Here is a 26,884-nt window from a genome sequence, read left to right as displayed (position 1 = left end):
TGAAAAATATTTTTTATGTGTTCGTTAAATAATATTCAAATGTCACGATTCATGCAGGATAATATAGTAATTTATTTTAAATATTGTACAAAAAGTCATGACACCACCTGGCGGACAATTATCAAAGCTGATGATCAAAGTGCATAATATCAACAGAACATGAATTATTTTAAAATTTTTATTTCCGGATGGTATTCATTGAGTACCTACTTAATATCAATGCTCAATGCAATGTCAAATTCCGAGGTGCCAAACCTTTAGTCTATCTCGAGTAAATTATGAATTTAAAAAAATTGGGCGAGCCACACATAGGACGATGACCTTTTTTTTGAAAAAATCAGCACAATAGGTAAAAGAAAACCCAGTAATAAGATAGCCGTCGTCATAGGGATTTTTGTGCATTGCAAGTTATGTGCAATCTTAAATGAAGCAATTTTAGCAGCTCTTGATATAGTTGTGGACTTAGTAAATATAAATTGTAGGGCAACTAATGTGGCTTTCAATTCTTTCACTTTAGATTGCCTTAAACTGCTGGTAATATGATATTCAGTAGGTACCATATTTTTTTATGAACCGTTGTAAAATGTCATTCTTCATTGCACTTTTTTCCAATAGCAACTGTTGAACCGCAAATCAAACAAATAATAATCTGAATATGCTAGCCGCGAGCCACATTAAAAACACGTTGCTCTCGAGCTACGGGTTGGGCACCGCTGGTCTAATTATTGGAACTCTTATTTTCACAAAATGTATGGTAAACTGTCTTCTCTTCCCCACCTTTTTATCTTTTTGGTATTTTATTGGTGGATTTAAAAGTTATTCAAGAGGGTTCACACTGGGTTTGAATATAATTGTGCTATGAGAGAAACAAGCTCAATTAAGGTGAAGCCTTTACTGAGCCTTTTTTAAAGAGGCACCTAGCGGAAAAATACGAAGCTTGCAATTTGAGATTTTTTTTTTAATAATTTACAATTTCAACTGTAATATGTATCTGAAAACATTAAAAATAAAAATATTTCTTATTTTAAGTCAAAGATAAACGTTTTTTAAAATAGATATAAAAAATAGTCAAAGATAAACTTACAATTGTAAAAAATGTAATAAAATGTGAATTTGTTGAATCGGACCGCACCGTATTACATGTATTTTATGGTCATATTTATTATTAAAATTTAGTTTTATTAAGTTTTCTAAGCATTACCTAAGAGATTTTTTGACTAATTCATAGTTTTAATATTTTTTATATCTATTTTAAAAAACGTTTATCTTTGACTTAAAATAAAAAATATTTTTATTTTTAATGTTTTCAGATACATATTATTACAGTTGAAATTGTAAATTATCAAAAAAAATCTCAAATTGCAAGCTTCGTATTTTTCCGCTAGGTGCCTCTTTAAAAACGGCTCAGTAAAGGCTTATTATTATTATTATTATGTAGCTAACATGTTACATAAACATAACTGTCATCTTATATAGAGATGTTGTTTAAATATATAATAAGATGTCAGTTAATTGAAATATGGAACTGTTACATAATTTTATCGATTTGAATGGTTTATAACATTGTAACAAAATAAACTTAAATTGCAATTGGTACATAATATAATATATGATTTAATTTATTGAATAATATAATATTCAATTGTGAAATTTGCATTGTGAGAAAATACTTATTCACTTCACTACTCATGAAATTCAAATTTGCACAAAAATATGTATCGTTCTTGTGTTGTAGGTACAACACAAACATATTTCTTCATACTGTGGGGAATTCGTAAATGCTTTTCTACTTCTCTCAGTCGTGTATAGAAAATGAAAATTCGCTTTGTTTTATTCATATAAATTTCGAAAAAAGTAAGAAACAAGGTGGGGTCAAAACACGCAACACAGTTTCCAAATTAGATCTAAATATTCAAATGAATATTTACAAAATTAGTAAACTCAAAAAAAGTTAAAATACCAATAATAAAAAATGTGACGACAATGAAAATGAATTAATAACAGTTTAAAACTATTTCAGGTGTATGACAGTTTGAAAATTAATAAAAGATTATTTTAAAATGTTAATGTGTACAAAATAATGAATAGCAAATATTATTTTATATGTAAGTAATATTTTCAGATAGTTATTAGGTATAATTAAAAAAAAATCCTTTTCAAAATTTTCGTAAATATATCTACTTAGTTAGATATCACTTGAAAAAAATGGTGACTTTTTTAATACAGCAAGTACTACTTGTAAATCGTTTAAATTTTCTTATATTATAAAGAATATTATAATACAGAATATTAATATTACAATAATTATTAAATAGGTACGTCATTATGTTATTAAATGCAAAATATGCATTTACATATTTTTCAGAGCATCAGAGGCATTAAGGCTAAGTCCAATGCCAACAGTCATTGCTATGCATAACTCTGGGCTTGGTCCAGTGAAATTCCGGTCAGCTTATTTCCCTTCTCCACCCAGTTTCTTAACCTGCCTCTCAGCTCCTCCAGACTCTTTGATTTCGCCTTATTAATCCTTTTATACTTCACATCTTTAGGTTTGGTAACGCTTCGATGATTAGACATCACTCTGTTATAAGTCGTGACTTGGTTCCCCTTATTCTTTTCCAGAGGACATTCTCCGAGGAATAAGCTTCCATCCAAGATATGGCTGTCTGATAGGTTATCATCAGAGTATGCCAAGTTAGATATTTGTCTTTTAGGTACGTAACTGTACGCCCAAGCGATTTGCTGACACATGACGTCAGTCAAAGCGTTTGCGTCTAAATTTTTCGTGTCTAGTTTAGCAACTTCAGTCGTAAGTTTCCCTGCCTCTCCAGAAATCTTCTCACTTCTCATTTTAAAGATATCTCTTCGATTCTGTGCTTGAGTCATAAGAGCATTTGCATCTTCTTTATCGGCGTTTCCATCTTTAAAAATATCCTTCTCGGTACTGTTTTGGGCGCTCAATTTATTAGACAAGCCATCACCATCTGGCTCTTCCTCGACGCTGTAAACAGTTTCCAATATTTCGGGTCGTCTTAGGAAACCGTTTGATCTTCTGACAGAAGTGTATTTTAAATTCGGATCTATGGCATCTGAAATTGATCTAACGATAGTAACAGAATCTGTAGAAACCGATCTAAACCTCGGTAACATGTGAGACAGATTGTTGTAATCTGAATCTAAATCCTCCATTATCACAGCCGAATCTGAGTCATTTAACGAGTCAAAATCTGCTACAAGATTCGTTTCATTAATCAAATCTCTATAGTCTACAATTGGATGAGCTGGCTCCAGGCCGTTGTCCAGGAGTTTATTTGTCAAGGACTCGATAATCCGCTGCTGTCTCATAATGATGGTTTCTCTTTGAGCTAGAAGTGCAGTGATTTCTTTCTGTTTTCGTATGAGCCTGGATTCGAAGAGTAAAAGTTGACTGGACAAGGATTTCAGCTGTTCGGCTTTCTCGCGCTGGACCCTCGAAGAGATGTCTTCTTGAATCTTGTGGGCTCGTCTCCAAATAAGCAGCTGGTGGGCTTGGGCACGATACCGCATTCGAAGATCCCTGGAAAATGAAATAATTGATATGAGCGTTTGTTTGCGGATCCAAAAATGAAATCGTCGAATTTTAGTTTTGCTTCGTTGACTCACAGGCAGACTGCCATTGAGATTGAGTGTTAAAATATAGCAATAGATAGTATTTTTTCATGTTTTTACAAACTCGTCGATTAGTTTATATATTGATTGATTTCTACACTGAAATTGTGAAAAATACGCATTATTTTACTTTCTGCCGAAGCGATCGCATCATCTTCTTGATAGAAACCCACCGTGATCTAACATTTTGACGTGAACGTTTAATATTAAACATAATTAATACATAAACCACAAATACGCCACTGTCATAAATGACGACGTTTATTTGCCCATTGCATCAATGTCAACTAATTATCACATTTGTTTCGGCGTACTTATATAATGTTTTTATATTATCATGTTTAATCCAACCGATTCAACGAGCAAATAATATAAATCCTCATTAAAAATAACAGGAATGTCGCAATAAAGTACGAGTTTAAATTTAGAAGAAAACACTTATAAAATATTTTTTTTGCATGTGGATTAGCAATCACATTTTTTCTCACGTAAGTGTTTTTTCATGTCGATTATAAAATTAATTGTCAAACATGAAATACCTAAATGCAGGCCTCGCAATGAACCGGAGCGCAGTTCCGGTCTAATCTAACAAGTTTTTTTTTTAATATAAATAAAATTAGAAAAACATTTTAATATTTTCGGAAAATTATCGAGAACTCCGGTTCGTAAAATACTTCATTTCGAGCGTTGTATAAAATATGTCTATAAAAGTCTGTCTGAAGAAGTTAGATAATATTCGTCAATCTTATTCTAGTAGGTATTGAGATACTGATTTAAAGATAATATTGATAATAAATTTGCTTCATAGTAAATATTTTTTTCTTTGCTATAATTAGTTAGCAACCTCCTAGAAAACACTTAGCGAACCTTAAATCTTAAAATGATTACAAGAAATTTAATATAAGATTTTTTTATTTTTTTTATTTACCTAATTATTTTTCTAGCTTCTTCGAGGGTTTGAGCTTCCGGCGGCTGGTCGGTCAGCGACGCAGCCATTGATATATCAGGTTCTGTAGGGCTGTTGAGAGCGGATTCACTGCGACTGAAACAAAATAAATAAGAAGAAATTAAAAAGAGTTACCATGGATATGTGGGACTAACTCAAAAATAGTCTCTTCCAATCCCCTGCTAAAATAATTACAAGTGTCTAGTTGCCATCAGTGTAACCGTAGTTGAGAAATATTAATAGACAATTATTACTACATACATAATAATATTTAATAGGATTTTCTTCAATACGTTATGTACTTAGTTAAGTTTGTTCGCGAGACTCAAAAGTGTTTTATATTATAAAATAAGAGTAATTCTCTATATATATATATACTGAGTCTCAAAAATGTTAGCTTCTAAGACTTCATTAGAGTCTATAATATACTTATAAAATAAATTGAGCTTGCATTGTAAACATTAAGAAGTAATTATTCAAAATTTTGAAAAGGCTTCCGAGAACGAGATTAAAAGGTCTATGTTAATTAATTAAATTAAATTACATTTGCGGGAACGAATGTAATGCTTCAAATACACTCTATGACGATTGGTCATATATATGTCGAAAAACCCGTTTCTTATGTTGGCGTCCTGTGTCATAGGGTGTCACAGAGTGTAAATACGATGTCATATCTGTCATACAATATGTATGTATAAATGTTGGAATGGCATAGATATGATCATAGACACTAAAACGCTCTTAGCATATATGTGCCCGATCGTCATATAGTCTATTTGAACCTTAAGCGCGAGTATAAGAAAATTCATTCGAAATACATACACTTAAAGATTGAATGTGGTGCTAGGACGTCCTAAAATATTTAACATTTTTTTTAAATTTTTTTTTTCGACCATGTCCGATCCTGATAGGATCATATGGGCCTCCACAAAGTGGAGGTTTGCATTGACAGATTTTGTTTTTTTACGAGAAATGGATGTCAGCCACTTGCTCAACCTATTAGGTCCATACCCTGACACACACAAATTGAAAAACAATATGTGTACTTGCCAGACCCAGGATTCGAATCTGGGACCCACGGCTTTATAGTCCAACGCTTATGCCGCACGGCCACCGTGGGCGTAAATCCTTCGGCACCTTCGTAAATAATATATAAATGGATACGTCATGCCATTATCTAAATTTATATTTTTTTGTATTTACACTTTTCTACTGTTTAATAACTTTTATATAATATCTACTGTTTTAATAATATTTCTTTGTTTCTAAATGACATGTTGTGAACGTCTTAAATTAATAATTTGCAATGTTCACTATTTAACACCCACTGTGGCCGCGCGGCTTAAGCGTTGGACTATAACGCCGTGGGTCCCAGGTTCGAATCCTGGGTCTGGCAAGTACACATATTGTTTTTCAATTTGTGTGTGTCAGGATATGGACCTAATAGGTTGGGCAAGTGGTTGACATCCATTTTTCGTAAAAAAACAAAATCTGTCAATACAAACCTCTACTCTGTGGAGGCCCATATGATCCTATTAGGATCGAACATGGTCGAAAGAAAAAAGAAAGAAATATTATATTTTGTACAGAACCCGTAACTTGGTAGCCGATTAAGCCAAACCAAACCAAACCAAACCAAACCTAACCTAACCTAACCTACAAGGTCTGCGCACACGAGACACAACACGGAGATCGCGGAAATCTGCTGGATCGTTACAGGTGCCTGAAGCCTACGTCGTCACAACGTTGTAACGTGCGTTTTAGAACTTCTTTTCTGTATGAAACGACGCCAAACTGCATCCCATACTGCGGAAACGGCCCGAGAGATGAACCAGCAACACGTAATTGATCGCTGTCAAATGTACAAAACAATGCTTTAATGCACGCTAAGCTCTATGGCGACAGCTTACGCTTGACCTATTAGGGATAGCAGTGGCGAATGGTGGAGGTAGGCTGTTAAGATCCGTCATAAATAATGCACACTGAAGTTTGTCACTCAAACGAATTGGTTTTCATTGAAATAAGACTACAATTTTATTTACAGATGGTGTTGGTTAGTTTTTAAAATTCAATAAAACCCTCCGAAAACCAAGCCATCATAGATAATAGTCAAAAAAACTCGTCTATCTATGAAGTATCTAAAATTATGTAATTAAATCATACATAACCTTGGATATTTTCTAGATAGAATTTTATTTTTACAACGTTTTTCTTAGCTCGTATTATTATTTGTCCGGTGGTTCTTTGTCCGGTACAAATCTTGCAATCGATTTTTAACTAACTTCCCGAATAGCTTAATAAACTTTTAGAATTTATCAGAACACGATGCCAATGCATTTTTTAAATACTTTTAGCCATCTTTAATAGAATTGAATTCATTTTCAGTTAATTCTGTTTTGTATGAAAAGTTATTTCGACACCATTAATAGTGGCTAGTGGTAGTAGCTAGGGGTCTGGGGACCTAACAACTAAATTATTAACATATACGTGCGTTACTATGGACATCAATATGAATGTCAAAATGACATTTCAGTATTATTTCTATCAAGTACATTTTTTTTTGATCATTTAAGCTAGTCAAGTCAAGTTTATGTGATTCAACAGAAAATTTAAAAACGTTGTATATAAAAAGTTCTTTTTATCTTGTAATTATTATTTATTAGATATAGTTTCGTTTAGGCAGGAACCAACAGTATGTGCAGTATTCTTAATCCAACGAAAACAAATAAGCATGTTAATATATAAATTTATCTGCAATATTTTATTGCGTCCTAAAAATGTGAAACTTATAATAAATTTGTACAGTTTATATACTATAATAAAATGATGCACATAAAAATATATATACAAATTCTATTTTATATATTTTCTGAACGCCCACTTGGAAGAGTGATTGTGGAAAATATTTTTAAGCTAATTCTCTTTTAACTAGCGTATCTTTTTTTAACGGGACAAAGGTTTTACAGTACATATTTTTGGGACAGCAAGTGTCTAAAGATGGATGTATATTTGATGAAATTATTCGCAGAGTAAAGCTAGGCTGGAGTGATTTTGGCCGCCTGAATAATGTATTCAAAAGTGACCTTCCACTGTGCCTAAAGCGCAAAGTGTTCAACCAGTGTGTACTTTCCGTAATCACATATGCGTGTGAAACATGGACCCTAAGTAAAAGAGAGATCCAGAAACTTAGAGTAGTATAACGTGGTATGGAGAGGTGCGTACTGGGCATAACGCGAAAGGACAAAAAGAGGAATGAGTGAGTAAGGAAGCAGACAAGGGTTTGCGATGTAATAGAGTTCATTAAAAGCTTCAAATGGAGATGGGCTGGACACATATCTCGAAGAAGAGACAATCGTTTGACAAATTTAGTCATACAGTGGTATCCAAGAGGTACAAAACGTCCGCAAGGTAGACCTAAAGGCCGCTGGATCGATGAAATGATAAAGTTCTGCGGAATTACGTGGCAACGCAACGCACAGGACCGAGAGAAGTGGAAGCATCTTGAAGAGGCCTTCATCCAGCAGTGGATAGATTCAGGCTGATGATGATGATGATTATTTGATAATACACGATAAGGACAGTATTACGTGTATGGATATTTTAAAACCCTTTGGATAAATATAGAAATCTCTAGGTTTATAGTCACTGTTTGTATTTGAAGAAGTGAACAGTACGGCTTGGATGTGGATCGTGTTCGCTTACCCATTGTGTGCGGAGCGAAGCTTCGAGCCACAAAGGGGATGCGGGAAAGCTAAATAGCGCCCCCGGGGTGGAAAATTACCATTGCGTTTTGTGGCACAACGGCACTCTTTTAAAATACAGAAAAAAAATATATTATGCATACCTAATAATGTATTTTTTCCAATAATCAATAAAGTAAATTCAAAAATCTACATAGAAATACAGTCCAACTTGGTTATTACGATCAAGGAAATAGTGAAATCTCGGATGTAATTAGGAAACATTCGTTGACATTTTAGTTTATGATTTTCTCCATAGATTTATTCACTTTTATAACGAGCTACTTCTCGGGTATACCGAGCAAGACTGTTAATGTGTCGATCGTTTAAAAACAACATTTTCGATCCTAAGCAATAAAATCCAACCGGGCCGTTAACTAGACCGATGCCGCTGGGATCGGATTACGTTTATGACACTAGTTAAGTGTCTAAGTACCTAATTGGTGTTTTCGCCGAGAACATTGAAAAAGTATCCACGCATATGGCTGAAATTGCTTGTAAAAAAATAAACAACTTCTTTGTAATGTTCCATGCTTGTTTCGGGGATTTTTACGATGGTTTTCAGATTTTTTATGTTCTATGTTTAAATAGAACGTGGTGCAAAAATGTTATATACCGATATAACGAGTAATGCTTATGACGAGCAAATTCAGTCGGTCCAATCTTCCTCGTAATAACCAAGTTCGACTGTATATTTTAAATTAGGTAATGCATTATTTTTATGGAAGTGGTCCAATACCAAGGCCGTTTATAGTCAGGCCGTAACAATCAATTATTGTGAATTAATAATTATGTTCGCAGTAAATGAAGATTTTTGATTGCGTATTTCTTTCACAATATTATTAACGTATCACATATTTAAAAAAAATTTAAATAATCATCATCCATAAACTGTTAACCATATTGCATTCGAAATACATACTATAAGTAATAAGTAATAACTATCGAGATTTTTTTATCGGTAAGTTTCCAGGTGGAAATGATAAATAATTTTGAATTGAATATAAACATCACAACCTGAAACCTGACCATATTATAACATATAGGTATTTATTAACGCTAAATACTGCACATAGCTTATCGCGTTGCGCTTCTGATCTGTCAGCCAGGGTTCGAATCCCGCTGGCTGTCTGAAATTCACACGCTGTTTTAAATACCATTAAATTACATTATAATGGATGTAACCCTGTGTATGAAATCTGTTAAAAAAATCTATTAGTATTTCAAAGTTGTATTATTATTATTATTATTGAAGTGGAATTTACATAAAATGCCTATACTATTTAAGAAAAGACAGTACTTATCTAAAATACAGAATAAAATACGGACGCGGCTTGAATTAACCCAGTGAAAATCCATAAATCACGAAAAGCAATTGAAACGTAAAGCTGTCAAAACTTTAACTTGTATATTTATGAGAAAATCAAGCAGTTTATCTTTGATTATCAGTGCCGTTCGTATTGAAATTCACGCGGGGGGTGGTAGACGTGGATGTATCATATATTATAGGCCTTAAACAGATGTTATATCCCGAGGGAACTATGATACTTAATATATTATATTATATTGTGTTGTGTTGTGTTGTGTTGTGTTGTGTTGTGTTGTGTTGTGTTGTGTTGTGGTGTGTTGTGTTGTGTTGTGTTGTGTTGTGTTGTGTTGTGTTGTGTTGTGTTGTGTTGTGTTGTGTTGTGTTGTGTTGTGTTGTGTTGTGTTGTGTTGTGTTGTGTTGTGTTGTGTTGTGTTGTGTTGTGTTGTGTTGTGTTGTGTTGTGTTGTGTTGTGTTGTGTTGTGTTGTGTTGTGTTGTGTTGTGTTGTGTTGTGTTGTGTTGTGTTGTGTTGTGTTGTGTTGTGTTGTGTTGTGTTGTGTTGTGTTGTGTTGTGTTGTGTTGTGTTGTGTTGTGTTGTGTTGTGTTGTGTTGTGTTGTGTTGTGTTGTGTTGTGTTGTGTTGTGTTGTGTTGTGTTGTGTTGTGTTGTGTTGTGTTGTGTTGTGTTGTGTTGTGTTGTGTTGTGTTGTGTTGTGTTGTGTTGTGTTGTGTTGTGTTGTGTTGTGTTGTGTTGTGTTGTGTTGTGTTGTGTTGTGTTGTGTTGTGTTGTGTTGTGTTGTGTTGTGTTGTGTTGTGTTGTGTTGTGTTGTGTTGTGTTGTGTTGTGTTGTGTTGTGTTGTGTTGTGTATCCTATGTAACGGAGTTTAACAGTCGCCCCCTTGTGGCAACAACGCTTTATAATAGCTGGTACTGTAATAAATAATTATCCAGTACCGATAAGAGCTTTTATCCTACCCCAAAACAGACGGCACGCGGTATATCGCTCTACATAATATTTTCATTTTAAGAAATCGTTGTTTAGTCAACCAACTATAACCGTTTGTGTGATATTCTTAAGAAAGTGCTTGCCCATAAGCAATGCATGACTTATCTACCCCTACGGGACGTTACTATGTGCTGAGATGGAACATCTTAATTAAATTGAAAATTAAATAAATCCGTTATTAACTAATTCTTCTTCTTATTGTGCCATCCCCTAGCGGAGGTCGGCCAACATCAAGGCGATCTTAGCTTTGTTGTCTGCTACCCGGAACAGTTCAGTAGAGCTGCACTCGTACCAATCACGGAGGTTCTTATAGCACGAAATGCGGCGCCGTCCTCTGCTATGCTTACCATTGATCTTTCCTTGAATGACAAGTTGGGGAATGCTGTACTTTTGTCCTCTCATAATGTGGCCGAGGTACTGTAGTTTCCTGGTTTTGATACTACGTAGAACTTCTCGGTCATTCCCCATTCGATTGAGAACTTCAACATTTGTCCCCCGGACTGACGTCCAAGGAATTTTGAGGATGCGTCTATACAGCCACATCTCGAAAGTTTCAAGTCTCCGTGACATATCTTGGTTTAGCGTCTATACTTCCACACCATAGAAAAGAATTGAGAGAACATAACAACGTACCATACGCAGTCTCAGACCTAGGTTAAGGTCTTGATTGCTAACTTATTAATATAAATTAATTTTAATTTGGGTTACACCACTGAGAAAGCCACAAAGAAACTTGTTGAATAAGTTAAGCTCATAGAATCGTAGCAACTTTAGTGAAAGACAACTTTGTATAGCTGAAATCAGATAACATAGTATGTACTGCTCGGACCGACAAAACCAGGGGTCCAGGATATTAAATTCAGATAAATATATTTTACTTTGGGATTAGCTCCCTACCTCAGTGAAAGACGCTTTTGAATCCCCACGGGGAGCTCATTCAAGAATTTATTTATGAAAGTGAAAATGGTACAATCTTTTTTGTGATGTTTTTATTTTTCTCCATGGCAAGAACAGAATCGAGTGTATTAAAACAATGTTTCTTTTTTTATTTTCATAAAAGATCATCGTCCATTAAGATAAAAAATCTCTTTTATATATTTACATTCAGCGGGTATGGCTATTTATCTTTAGTTCTATTTTGTCGGCATAATGTAGGTACAGCAGTATCAAACCTTTTATTAACCGTAAATATTTTAATAGGTTGAAGAAAAAGATGGAAAACAAAAAGAAGCAGTTTCTGAATTTTCAACAAGGTTAGTGGATTTTTATAAAAGACAATATTTTTTATACACACAAATGATTTACTAAATCAACTACAGATACTGCGAACAAGCATTTTCTGCGATGAGTTTTTAAAAAAAGAAGTCTTCTTCGCGACTGAAATGTTTCATTTAGAATTTGCACCCTAGGTTTTAAAGTGAATTTAGATAATTTTACTAAGGTAAACCAGCCACAAAAGTTACAATTTACAGGCAAACAAACATACGATTATGCAAAACCTGTGTTTTGTTTTTAATTCACTCTTTTACTAATTGATATTTTCATACGATTTTGTTTTTATAAATCATGTTTGATTCATATCGCGTACTTTAAATATTTATGTATTTTTTAAGGATTTGTATTTACTTTTACATTCCCTATCTTCTCATTATCTTCGATTTTCTATCGTATTTTTTTATCCAGGGTACGAGCGTTTGTGATATTATTGCCATATTTTCCTCCTTTAAATACATTATCAATATTATAACCTCTATTCCATCTTTCTGCTGCATCTCCGTTGACCAGATTAGTCACGTGGAATGTGTCTTTTTTACACAGTCCAACTAGGGTTTGCAATACTGGTATTCAAGTATTTATCAATGCCGAAATATCGGATTTAAAAATCCAAAACACCGGAATTTTCGGTATTAAGAAAGCATACTCGTTCACGTTTTTGAAAATGAACTATACGTTATGTGATGCTAAAATGCAAATATATTGAGTGAATCCAACAGAGGTGAAAAAATAATAAAACAAAATTCATCAAATATATTTATATAAGTAATAGTCGCGATGAATTATCATAATATTATTTCGAAATAGAAAACATCCGTGACAAAAATGTTCAATTATTCTATAATTATTGATGACTGTACAAGCGTTGAATTTAAAAAGCTTTTCCCGCAGCTGGACTTATTTGCACTTGATGAACTTCGTGGGCTTTAGTTAAAATTATCAATATATTCAAATTATTTGTAAAAAATCACTAGTTCTACAATTATGATCAATACATATTTTTAAATGTAAAAATAATAAATGTAGGTATGTAGGTTTAAGAAATACCGAAAAACCGGTATTGACATTTTCATTCGGTATTGCAATCCGTAAGTCCAACCACCCCAGTCTAGATCTCACCAACTCTCCGTTATTTTCCAGTATATCGAAGAAAAGTTTCTTGGGTGGGTGAATACCTTTCATTCTTACTAAGACATGGTCTTCCCAACGAAATCTCCTCACTTTCACATGTAAGACGATAAAGGGATCACTGTACTTCGCGACCATCCTCATCTTACACCTACCTATGATTCCGTAGGGCGTAAAAAGATATTCTGGTTCCTCTCATTGTTTTTGACATCCTGTTATCTAAATTAGTTTATTAAAATTATGAAAAAAACTATATTTAAAACTAAATTATTTATTATTGAATTTAAGAAGATTTAATTTAAAATATAATAGCAATAATTGGTATATCAAATTAGGAGATATACTGACACCGCAAAGGAATTAAAGTTGGTATTGTTAATATCTTGATTTTAGTTACATCTTAGCCGGTATTAATGAATTTTGTTATATCTTCATAAATATCAGTTTTATCGGTAAAGCTGATTGCTCGAATTGAAATAGATGCGTCTTCAAGTTATATTCTGAACCATTTTTTTGGGATTAAAAAACAGGTATAATTGTGAGGTTGTTTCTATATCAATATACAATTTAGGTAGCAGGTAAACTAGGCTCTATGATTACCTATAGCAAAACTCAACACGAATGAATTATATTTGTTCAGTTTCACTGTAAAAGAAGTTGCAATGTGTGCCTTAGGCTTTAGACTGACTTAAGCATTTTAAATAGATCACAATTTTAAATTTGTTTTGGTATTAAATTTTCCTGTATTGTTCCACAAATCGACTGATGCACATCTTACTGCTTATCACCAGTGACTTCTATATTCATGTATCATAAAGGCCTACCCACACTGAGGTGCATGTCACGGACTATCACGTGAACTCACGGCGATAAAATGTCTATGGTTTCGTCATTTTGCAGAATATTTTGAACGTGCACCATCTCGTAAATTCACTGAATAATAATGTATTAGTAATTTGAATTATTATTAATTATTCCTGCTAATTTCAATTGATTTTAACAGTTAACTGAGTACGTAAAAATTACATGCAAAATAATATTCATAGATAATATTTTGAAGATAACCCACCATAGATATTAGACAAAAAAATTATAGAAAATACACAGTGCCAACTGCTAAAAATAAAAAAAAGAAGGTCAGTTTGACAGTTTGACGTGACAAACGAAATGTGTTGGCATATAGAATATGATAAAAACATTAAATTGTCGTTCATTAAATCATGTAGGTGCCGATGCAGTGAAGTTCAACGTGAAGTGCGCTCATTCTTGTTTTAATGATTATGGCAGATTTTACCAACTGACAATGTTCGTTTAAAGATTTAAAATGTGCTACGGGATGGGAGCATCAGCCTGATAAGATTTTAAACACCAAAAACAACGACGTCACACTTTTTTACCCGTAGCGGCAGCCCGTGACAGCAGGCGATAAGCACCGTGAAATGCACCTCAATGTGGGCGGGCCTTTATTCTTCGTTTCTATGCGACGACTCACTTAGAGACGTAACAAGAGTTAAGCATATTTTATAAAAATTTGAATGAAAAATTCAAAATCGAAAATATGTAAGTAGTATGAATTCGCATTCAACCCCCTTAAAAGGGTTGACGTGTAATCTTTCATTTCTGAAGACTTATGTAAAACAGCCTTCTGTTGGAAAACTCGGCAACGACATGCAAATATGACACGTGTTAAAGGCAGTGGAGTGAGTGGTGGGTGGGGGCAATTTTAATCAAAATGAAAAGAATATATTATTTTATATTAATTTGATCGCATTTTAGCGTGAGTGGATTAATGTTGAAACGTTTTAAAATACCTAAGTAAATACTACAATAACCATAAATACACATTATAATAAAAACAAATGTTTATTTATACAATATAATATACCTAATATAATATATGGCAAGTAGATTCAAAATTAAAAGAAAACTATCAATGTAGAATTCAAATATTTAAAAAAACTTTAATTGTCTACTAATTGTGATAAATTACGGTCTAATATTATATTTCTATTAGTAATAGCAGTAATAGGTATACAATTAACTGATAATAGGCATTTGATGGTTGTTAGTTTAAATTAGATTATATTGCTTGTTAAAATAATTGAGCGAGTGAGAGGAAAGATATCACGATTGGACTTTGGTTTTTATATACCTACGTATCCAATATAATGGTATAAAACTCTAAGACCTGTTAACAGTTTTCGAAGATTAATTTGTTATACATATATACGGATTATTTGAGTAAATGTGATTTAGATAAACCTAAGCCCGGTCGCACATACATCATCATCTCGACTGGGACACGTTCATGAATCGATACTGCCGGCAATGCTGAAACATATGAAAAGGCAACTGTGCTACTCTAATTAGTATCTGGATCTGTCTTTTACTGAGGGTCTATGTTTCAATCACATAATATGTGGTTGCACACTGGTTTTAGGTATATGGGAGGTGATTTTTGAAAACATTTAGGCTGCCAAAGGCGTCTTTATATTATACTATATCTATAAAAAGAAGCTTTCTGAGGGATACGTGAATGAAAAGTAAAATTTAAAAAAAACATCTTGTAATGGCAAGTCCGGGAGAAACCTAATGACGGGTAAATTTATTCAATTGGTAGGACTGGTGAGCATAGACAAAAACAACATAATAGTGTATGGCTGTAAGATTAAATAATATGTGGTTATAATAGTTGGGTAATAATAAAAATACACATAATAATAATTATTATATTATTAAAAACATATCACATTAGATTGAGTATGCATCGATAGTTTTATAAGCGCATTATAAGTAATCGCATCTGCACAATATGTTCAAGGTTAAATTTTATTGTTCCACTGTACAAGACTGTATTGTCCCAGATTAATAATGATATTTTTATTTTATTTTATTTTATTTTATTTGGGAAACCTCACAGTCGACATTGAGAGTACCTGTTTAAGTCGAATGCCATTAATGAGGACTTCTTTTACGTCAGAAAAGAAGTTAAACACGACATTCTTCGTCGCTTTATTATTTACTTCATCAAGTTCCTGCAATAGGCTCTGAAGGTCTTTTGAGTCTTGTAATACAATTATTACTATGTCATCAGCGAAGCGCGGACCACTCAGATACTCTCCATTTATGGGGATTCCTTTGTCGTTCCATTCAATAAGTATTCAAGGGTAATAATAGTAACTATACCATTATAGCAATGACAAGAAAACATTGTAGCGAATAAAAGAAACATATTTCCATAGAAAACAGTTAAATACAATGGACACCCATGAATATTATTTATATCATAAATTAAACAATATAGCCAGAAAAAAATCATCTCGGTTTCTGCCTTGGTTTCCCACTACATTTTTATATATCTTATACCGAAATCCCATTGAAAAATTCCCTCCGTGTTATTTACATACATAAACTCCGAGTACTCACTCTCGTCAAAGAGATTCGAATCCGAGAAGAATTTTGAAAACATATCATGCGCCTAAAAGAAAAATAGATACGCAAGAAGAATTTCACTATTTTTCTTGCGGAATAGATCTAAAAACACTTATTAATTCAAGAATCTTTTCAGATATGCAAACAGAGTGGAATACATAGTATTTTATCCCCAAAAGCAATATGTATAATACTCGATATGTAAATTCTTTGGATTGAATCCAAATACATTCGGATTGAAAGAAATTCACAATCGAAATCAACAAATATTGTCTTACAAACTGCCATGTTGTATATAAAATACAATGTACAATGTCATATAACAACGAAAAAATGCTGTAGGTATGTTATAGAAAATAGCCACGCGAATAATTGATGTGTTTATTTTCAATAACAATTTCAATATTATATATGATAATATCAGACTTGATTTTGTGTTTCAAGCCTAATTGGTTCTCTTTAACGTTATTTTCGTGTTTTTGAAGTAGAACAATATACCCATTTTCATTAGCTAATGTGATTGGAAAAAGCCAAATATAATACGTTTGTTCAAGTTGAAGAATAACAATCGGAAAATGCGGTGGACAGGGAACACAAAATTAATGGGAACTGGTTTACCCTATTGGTAGTGTATAACAGGAAACATATAGATCTAGAGTGTGGAAAATTTTGAGATAAACTAAAACGCGTGTTAACAAAAATACGTTATTTTGAATAGTTACATTTCTCTCATAATATGCAATAAAATTCGTCACGTAAACGAAACGCGCATTCAATATTTGTGTACAGTCAGCGCGTTTTGTGTCCCATGTGTTTTATAGCCTAAAGTAATAAAGCGAACCCTGCTTTAAAACATTTTGTTCATAACGACTGGCTTTTATCATTCTTTCTTTTTTATTAATCTGTTATGTGTTGGTAGATCACTGACAGTTCTGATACGGGTTAGTAGATCAAAGCTTACTTGGAATTTATATATATTATATTGGTAAGTATATGTATATATGAATATATTTTTTGCTACAAGCCATGATGGCCAATAACAGTAGTATAGTTAGAAGCCAGTGCATTCGGTAATATAAGTGAAACAATCACAAACACCCTGGCTTTGAGAAAATCTCATAAATATATTGTGATTTGTGACCTCACCGGGTCGAATCCGGAGCCCCCGGATGAAAAGCCGGCGCCATACGTATTGTGGGTCTATTCTATACTTATCGACCGCTAAAGTGATAAAGTGATAAATATTATAAAACTTAGGGTAGGTAACAATTACAATAAGTTGGTTGTAATTGTTGCAATAAGTACTCTATTTTAACAGCACTTCTCTTGGCTGTGATAGAATTTAGAGCGAGATAGACCGTTTTGACTGTTTAGATGGCTAACTTATTGTAACAATTATAATACCTCAAAACACGTAATAAATACTATCACTTTAACGGTCGATGGTCGCCTTGTGTATAGAATAGACTCGCTGGACTACGGTGACCACCCAAATCGGACGTGTCTGGTTTATTGTAATAAATATAATGAAAGTAAAATTTTACACATTTATTTGTATAATTTTAATTAGCCGATTTCTGCAAGCCATTAAGTACTTATTTAAATTTTTTGGCAAGTTTTGAAAGTTATAATATATCATTAATTCATTACATATTCTATGAAATTACACAATATACAGCGTGTACATATCATTTTGACATATCGGTTTTTAAAGTCACTACGATAAATTGACTGCCGACGATATATTATATCGGTTTAATTCTAAATTTATTTACTATTCGCACCGTGAGTGTAAAACCAAGGCATCTGCAAATTTTTCAATTTCGAGATTAAATGCAAAACAACTGCAAAAGTCGGGAATTTGATAATGTAAAAGCGAAGTAACTGAAAGAACATGCAATATAATGTAGATAGAAACCAAATATTATGTTTTTTTTAGAAACTCTATTTCTTCCAACAAAACGAAGACGTCAAACCCTAATATATCCAAAATATGTCTTTTGCAGATGCCTAGGTTTTACACTCACGGTGCGATTTATTTGTTGAATTTATGAGTGCTAAATTATTCAGGAACGGATAAAATGAATACATAACCTGATAACTGGCAGAACTGAGTAAGTTCACTCGTCAAAGAATGTATGTCGCGTCAGGCCATGGACGAGTTAACTCGGTAATGTGACTAAATTACTAAAATTGTGGCAACGCTGTTTGTATATATTTTCTAAACAATATTTAACATTTTAGTGTGAAAATATTCACGATAAACTCGAAAAACATGTTGATTTGGTAAGTTTGGACAAATATTTATCATTCTGTGCCTATTTAATATTTTTAAGGGATTTCTTTTATTCCAAAAACAGCTGGCCTACATGTTTTCATCAAGTAAAAATTGGCACATTATGAGAGGACAAAAGTACAGCATTCCCCAACTTTTCATTCAAGGAAAGATCAATGGTAAGCGTAGCAAAGGACGGCGACGCATTTCGTGGCTTAATAGCCTCCGTGATTGGTACGATTGCAGCTCCACTGAACTGTTCCGGGTAGCAGACGACAAGTCTAAGATCGCCTTGATGGTGGCCGACCTCCGCTAGGGGATGGCACAAAAAGAAGAAGAAAAATTGGCCGGTAGTGACAAGGATAACTTGTATAGGAATTTAATTGACTATAAATTTAATAAAATATACACTCAAATCTGTATTACTAAACGTTATTTGAGGTTACATGCTATTTTTACGACGTTTTTCTTAGCTCGTATTCTTATTTGTCCGGTGGTTCTTTGTCCGGTACAAATCTTGCAATCGATTTTTAACCAACTTCCCGACTAGCTAGACATTTGAAACTTTTAGAATATATCAGAACACGATGCCAATGCATTTTTAAAATACTTTTAGCCATCTTTAAGTAGAATTGAATTAATTTTCAGTTAATTCTGTTTTGTATGAAAAGTTACTTCGACACCATTATTGGTTGCTAGAGGGGTTTGGGGTTCTACCAACTAAATTATTTAATATATACATGCGTTAATATGGAAATCAATATGACATGTCAAGTACATTTTTTTTTGATCGTTTAAGCTAGTCAAGACAAGTTTATATGATTCAACAGAAAATTTAAGGACGTTGCATATAAAAAGTTCTTTTTATCTTGTAATTATTATCTTTTTCTGTTCTGATAAAATGATAATGATAAATAAAGTGATAAAATATGTGTCTTCGTGGAGATCTGTTTATGGATGCGACAACAAACGAAGAAGAAAATATCAGCTTCACAAATCTGTGATGATGATGGCTACTTTCAATAACTGTCTTTATATTCTGATCATGACCCGAGTGTGGGAGTTTTTTCGCGTTGGTTGTAATAACTTGGACAAGTTCTTAGTTACAATCTACTCATAAAACCGTTCACGTACTTATATCTAAGTAATAAAAATAACCGTAGACATAATGATAGTAATTTTTATCAATTGAAATCGTATCTACATGAATATAATATAACAAACATGTTAAAGAAATACCTTAGCCTGTATAGACAATAGATATAGCCTTTATACTATAATATGATAGCGAAGGTTTTAAGGATAATTAATCATTACATTAGCTGCAAACAAATATTAATTACAATTAACAGTGGGTGTCTAAAGTAAATTTCACCCACTTAAGAATTTCCAACACTTTTTATTTAATGTACTAATATAGCATATAGGGAAGAATTAACAATAGTTTGTGTCATTGTACCATTTGGGTGAGAGTGCACGGTGGCTGAAGAGTCGTCACAAAAAATATTCAAATGGAACAATACAAAACTTATATTAAATAGGATGCCAAGAAATATGTTGAAAATACCTTCTTCTGGTAGATGAAGTCTTCTGTGGTTTGCCTATCGATATTTATCGTCAAAGGTGTCATTTTTATAAGTAACAGACAATGAAAGACTTTTAGACTTTGTCAGAAAATTAGTTGACCAGGGAATCCCGATATACTTGAAACCTTTTTCAGAAAATTTTTCATATATTCTTATATCAATCCCCTTCAGCGGTTTTGATAAGGAAGCTAAAGAAGGTTCAATCTTGAAGAAGAATAAGGGTTTCTCTATATTGGACTTGACCAAGTTTGTTGAATTTGATTCTTTAATACTAGGTATTTTTTAAGGAAACTAAAGTAAAGAAGTCGACCTAATTAGAGACCCTCTTGCTCGCCACATTTTATAAAATTCCCCGTGACAATTTAAATTTCAGAAAATATACTATCTGTATCGCCCTCACATTCGATGTATGCAAAGTATAAATAAAAATATAGATTTAGCTACTGTAAATTGTTTTATAAAGATTTATTCTGCCAAACTTAGCGAAAGTCTGACATAAAGTATTTGGTAAGTAATTATTATTATATGCGTTAACTTGCTGTAACTCTAATTTATAAATTTTATAAAGTAAAGTTACTTCCCTACTTTATAAATCACCATTCCTGTGGAACCGGTGGGCGGTTAGAAAAATGTACTTCTAACAGAGATAGAAAAGTGGGCGGTAGGTATAAAAATGTAGACTATCCCTGATTTAGACGAATGATCGCATAAATTTGCAAATAAGTAACCCACGTAAGATCAGCAGGTCGCTATTTTCACAAATAATGTATTCAGTACTCTCAACAGAGAGAATTTTAGATTAGATTAGAATTTTTTTAACCATTTAAACCAGAGGCAAAAAGTGCCTGTTGGGGAGAGGTAGGCTATGGCTAACTGAAAAAAGTACTAGAGCAGTCATACTTATAGTTGTATTTATTGAAGTTGAATTTTGTTTAATCTTCTTTTTTTTAGGTTACTGCGATAAAAATAAATTTTACACAAAAAGATAACGTTCGATCTATTATTTATTCAGCCACCTATCGAATATGTAACCTACGGTTTCATTGAAAGCCTCTCTGCCAATTGGACTACACTCATCTCGTAAAACATATTTAAGAGAAATCATAGTAGACAGACTACAAATATAAAAAAGACGAAACGCTAGATTGTTATCATACGAGGGTGGGTCAATAAGTCCTTAGAAAAGCCGACAGGTGGCGCAACTAGTACTGCAAGCGGTTTGTTTTCATGCAGCGGCACTACCGATTCAGTATGCTGCGAAGTTTCAATCAGATTGGTCGGGTTGTTGTGTGTTTCTCGTACATTTAAAAAAAAAATTTGCTTGTGGAAAATGGAAAAATGGAAAATGGAGAAAATTGAGTTTAGAGTTGTTATTAAACATTTTAATATAAAAGGGTTAACAGCAAAGGAAATAAAAAATGAGTTGGATTTAGTTCACGGCATATCTGCTCCTTCACTTGCAACTATTTATAACTGGTTAAATGAATTTAAACGTGGTCGTACATCAACAAAGGATAAACCACGCTCAGGACGTCCTGTAGAGGTGACTACACCAGAAATGATCAATAAAATCCACGATATGGTGTTAAGTGACCGAAGATTAAAGTTGAGTGAGATAATTGAGGTTACAGGGATCTCAAAAGGTAGCGTCATTTCTATTTTACATGACAAATTGGGCATGAAAAATATTTCTGCAAGATGGGTGCCGCGTTTGCTCACAGTCGACAATAAACGCAGTAGGGTGGTGGCCTCTAAAGCTCTGTTGTCGCTCATGCAACGCAATCCGGATGAATTTTGTCGTCGCTTTGTGACTGTAGATGAAACATGGATAAACCACTATACTCCCGAGACGAAAGAACAGTCAAAGCAGTGGATTGCGAAGGCAAACCATGTCCAAAGAAGGCGAAAACCGTAAAATCAGCTGGTAAGGTTATGGCTACTGTATTTTGGGATGCGCGTGAAATTATTTTCGTTGACTATTTGGAAAAAGGAAAAACAATAACAGGGGATTATTATGCATCTTTATTGGACCAGCTAAAAAACAAAATTGAAGAAAAACGGCCTCATTTAAACAGGAAAAAAATCCTCTTTCATCAGGACAATGCCCGTGTTCACACATGTTTACGATCAATGGCTAAAATTGAAGAATTGAAGTTCGAATTGGTCGACCACCCACCGTATTCGCCAGATTTAGCCCCCAGTGACTTTTTCCTTTTCCCAAACTTAAAAAAATGGCTAAGTGGACAACGTTTTTTTTTCAAATGAAGAAGTCATCGATCGGACAAATGCTTATTTTGAGGACCTTCCGAAAACTTATTTTTCTGACGGTTTAAAAAAAATTGAGAAACGTCTAACCAAGTCTATTGAGCTCCAAGGAAATTATGTTGAGAAATAAAAAAAAAATACAAAAATAAAACCTGTTTTAATGCTTTTTTCTAAGGAATTATTGACCCACCCTCGTATTATATAAATATATACTTAGGTACCTTCTGTTTTATTTTTTAATTATATGAAAAGCTTCCCAAAAAACGCCTACTTCACCCATATAATCGGGAAAAATACTTGTAACGTCATCAGCGTGTTTGTTTATATTTTGTATACGTGGAAAAGGCTGCTAGTGATCCTGAGATTTCTATGATTCCGAAAGATTCCATTGCAAATTTAAATAGTTCTAGTCTAGTAAATATTTTTTTACTATTGGTAACATTTCAGTTTGTAATAAATACTTTATTTGTGAGTAAATATTACATGTTAAATAATCAATAGTTGCTATCAAGTCAATCGAGTATTTATTAATGTAGTTTCTTAATAATCACCTTGTAATGTGTGTTCGCCACTGTGGACTATAAGAAGAACGTTTTGGAATCCCTATTATGGTTTGATAAGTATATTCTTCATTCATTAAAACTTTTACAAAAGGATACGAAGTCAAAGTAAAATATTTTGCACCTCAACGGGACTTATTAATTATCCCAGAAACAAAAAAATAATCTCTCTCTATGAACTACGTCATTAACGCATTTCAATTGAAACTTAATGGCAGCCTAGTCAAGACTTTCATACAAATTTAAGCGAAGTTTACCTAAGTGGTTTAATTGATTCTGAAGCTTGTACAAACAAGACGAATCAAACGGATTTCCCTCTCTAATATACTTAGGTGTCTATCGTTCACTGATTTATAATATAATACTTTGTAAATACACTGAGGTCTCTACTCATGTTTAATAATATAGTCCATAACGGCGTATTTTATACTTAATAAATGTTTAACTTGATTCCAAAATATATGTTTTCCTAAATTAATATACCGTTGAGCTTAAAATGAAAATGAAGATGGTATTTCAAATAATGTGGGTGTAGTATTTAATAGAAAATTTTATTTACCTTAATATAATAATTCAATGAGTTGAAAATCTAGTGGCGAAAAAATCACAGAAGAATATTATCACAAGTAAATAAAAAATATATCTTACTACAGTCATTCTATAAATACCATATTCGATGATTAAAACGATGTTTTGTTTTCTGTTCTTATTGGAGAATGGGGCGCCTGGGCTAGGGCTTATCCCCTACATCGGAATAAATCACTGTTGAGGGAAGTTTATTTTATGGCATGTGTGACGAGAGGGTCTATCTGATTAAAGTGATCAATGAGGTTGTATTTATATTAGTACGTACTGTATGCTTGCAGGGCAAGTGGTTATTTATGGATTTAAAATAATTACAACGACAAGTTATTCACAAACTGTTCAATACGATCAATATTTTCTGAAAAGCTATGTTTATAATATTTCAGACTTTCACGGTTGTTTTTTTTATCATAATAAATTCTTGGGTTTCCACCGCGTGTCCTCTTTCCTTCTTTCTTCGGCCTTTCGGGATCGTTGCAGAGGCCATTATCAAGAGATATGTACTATGAAGTGTAGTGCGGGTGTATGTAGAATTGGGTTTCGGGAATTTCCCGACGGGAATTCTCGAGAATTATTCGAGATTTCCCATCCCGAATCTCGAGATAATCTCTCGAAATAACATTTCGGGAGATCCCGGAATCTTTTCTCGGGATTTGGGATTTCTTTACTATCAAATATTAATTGAAAAACGATTTTCTATATGGAAAAAGTGGACATAAAACACAAAACGTTCAAAGACTGATCGGGGCATTTAACACAATTAAGCCATCGTCGACTCAAAATGAGCGCACTTTTTACAACATCAGGGAATTTTGTGTCTCAAAAGCGTCAACGATTGTCAGACGCAGCGATTGAAAGTCTGTGTTTTTTGAAATTCTTTTTTAATAAGTAATGTTTTGAATTATTTTTGCTTTCCTACTTCGTGAAGCTGGGTACTTCATCTAGTACATAATATATCATATTATACTATCATTAAAGACAAGTGAATGGAGTTTCTTGAGTAAGCCGGGACCATATATTATAACAGACGTGTATAATATGATATATGGTATTGTATATATGATTTCAACCATACAATTTATATTTTTTTCACAAAAAGTAGCTACCTGTATCGGAATAGAACTGCCTCAAGTATGTATGAAAGTAAAAACGTGGCATTCATATAATATGTATGAAATTATTCGTAAAATCCACCATGTACCTACATAGAGTCAAATTTTCATAAATGTAATATGCTGAGAAAAATCATTCCCGCCGGATATTTCATGTGACTGGCATTGCTTTCTGATACGACAAAAATTTGATACCGTCTTTTTATATTCAGATTTATAGGAATCTTTCTCATAAACTTTTGTGGTTTATTGTAGATGATGCTATTTGTCAGCCAATTTCGTCTAGAATCTAGATTATGCCACCTCAAAAAGCATAGAACGGAAATTTCGGAGCGCCATATTGAAAAATACGTATGGGCAACATAAAGAATAATAATATCCGAAAATATGTTCTGAATTCAAATTATTCTCATTGTTATCAAAAGAATTACCAAAATATTTTATTCTTTATGGCAGTTTAGTTTTGATATTCATTTTTGATATTAATTAAGTTTTTGAATTAATCGATGTTACGATGCCGCTGCCAATTTAAGAGCATACTTCAGTGAAACGGAAAATAATTTTAAACTATAGGTGCGATGAAATTTCGGCCTCGCTGCCAATCGGAGAGCGATAGTCGAGTTGTGAACACATCAATTTGTTTTATGATGGCGTCGGGGGAATTAATTCTTAAATCGTGTAAAGATGACTAAAAAACGTTACCCATTTACTTGAAATAGAAAACATGTCAATGAATATATTATTATTATAATTACTAATATAACAATAAACATAAAATTAAATGGACGCATGTTGAATTTTTATGACAAATTATGTTTTGTTCTGCACGTTTGAACAATTTTCGCGTCGCGTAGTCACGATCGTTTTAGACCGTGCCCCAGCTGAAGAGCCTTAATAAGAGTTATATTTTAGTTAGGTGTGGGTAGGTAGATCTTATAGAATTCTTTAGAATGATTCACTAAAAGAAAGACTTCCTTTATACAGTAATTTATTAAAATAATCATGCTTTCATGTTTACATGTTTTAAATCTTTGAGAAATTACAATTTAATTCGGTTAGGATATGATGAAAAAAACACGTGTTGTTGAAATATAAAGTGTATACAAAACAGTTTTGAAATGTAACGAAAAGTCATTAGGTATTTCATCAATGTTTAAATAAATAAGTTAATTATGTGTATTAAAAAATGCCTGTTTTATTTAGTTATGTGGTATGATAACGTTCCTAAGATATTTAGACTAAAAATATAAATTAAGTAAGACTAGAGTTTCTATTAATTTGTTGTCAAAAATGAAAATAATTCGAAACAATTCTAGAAAATCGGTGCAGTTCATAATCTTGAAAGGCGAGAACGATTTTTCTGTAAAGTGTTTTACTCGTTGTAACGACCGATTCGCGATGCAGTGATGGGAAATGGAAGGCTTTGTAAGAAGTCAGTGAAACACAACAGTTTCCTGATTGCTTCGCTAATGCTTCCACCGCGCTTACAATGCTTCCTCTTTTATCTTTTATTTTTGTAATAATACATCGATGAGTACAAAAATTTTGAATTTCATTGCCATTGAAAATGAATCGTTGCTTAGATGAAAACAAACTTCCCTATAATATTATAAACTATTTTTGTGATGTAGTTTAATGTATCATCAGTAAACGAATTTCCATATTTTGTATTTGCACAAGATCTATATTAAGCTATTGCTCTGCACGGATGAAATTAACTTATTATAATAAAACTACATAATTATGAACGTAATCCACGATATGCGTAGTATAAGAAAGTATTCAAAATCAAGTTAAATAATTACAAGATAAAAAGAACTTCTTAAATACCACGTTTTTAAATTTTCTGTTGAATCATATAAACTTGACAATTCTATGTATTAATAAAAACTTTTTATTGTACTTGATAAACACACTGAATAAATATAGAAAACTGAAATGTCATTTTGATTGATTTGAAATGAAATGTCATTGATAATTTTGTTGCTAGGACCTCCTTAGCAACCAACAATAATAACTTT

At 32.8% G+C, this 26,884-nt stretch overlaps 1 protein-coding gene across 1 annotated transcript in view; it reads right to left on the bottom strand.

The window, feature by feature from the left end:
* Positions 1–2,301: 2,301 nt before the first annotated feature.
* The window catches only part of LOC147071715 (uncharacterized), a 303,080-nt gene continuing 278,497 nt past the window's right edge, over positions 2,302–26,884 (bottom strand). Inside the window, exons 3-4 of the mRNA XM_085947048.1 lie at positions 4,577–4,690; positions 2,302–3,556 (exon numbers count right to left, since the gene is read on the bottom strand). Of these exons, the coding sequence (XP_085803174.1) occupies positions 2,410–3,556; positions 4,577–4,690 (1,261 nt within the window). The 3' untranslated portion in view covers positions 2,302–2,409. The remainder of the gene's footprint in view (positions 3,557–4,576; positions 4,691–26,884) is intronic.

Source organism: Rhyacophila brunnea, unplaced genomic scaffold, assembly GCF_057557595.1.
Source record: "Rhyacophila brunnea isolate RB1 unplaced genomic scaffold, BYU_Rbru_1.0 scaffold_2, whole genome shotgun sequence".
Taxonomy (NCBI): Eukaryota; Metazoa; Arthropoda; class Insecta; order Trichoptera; family Rhyacophilidae; genus Rhyacophila; species Rhyacophila brunnea.
Note: the sequence above shows the minus strand (reverse complement) of the source record. Positions and strands in the feature narration are given on the sequence as shown.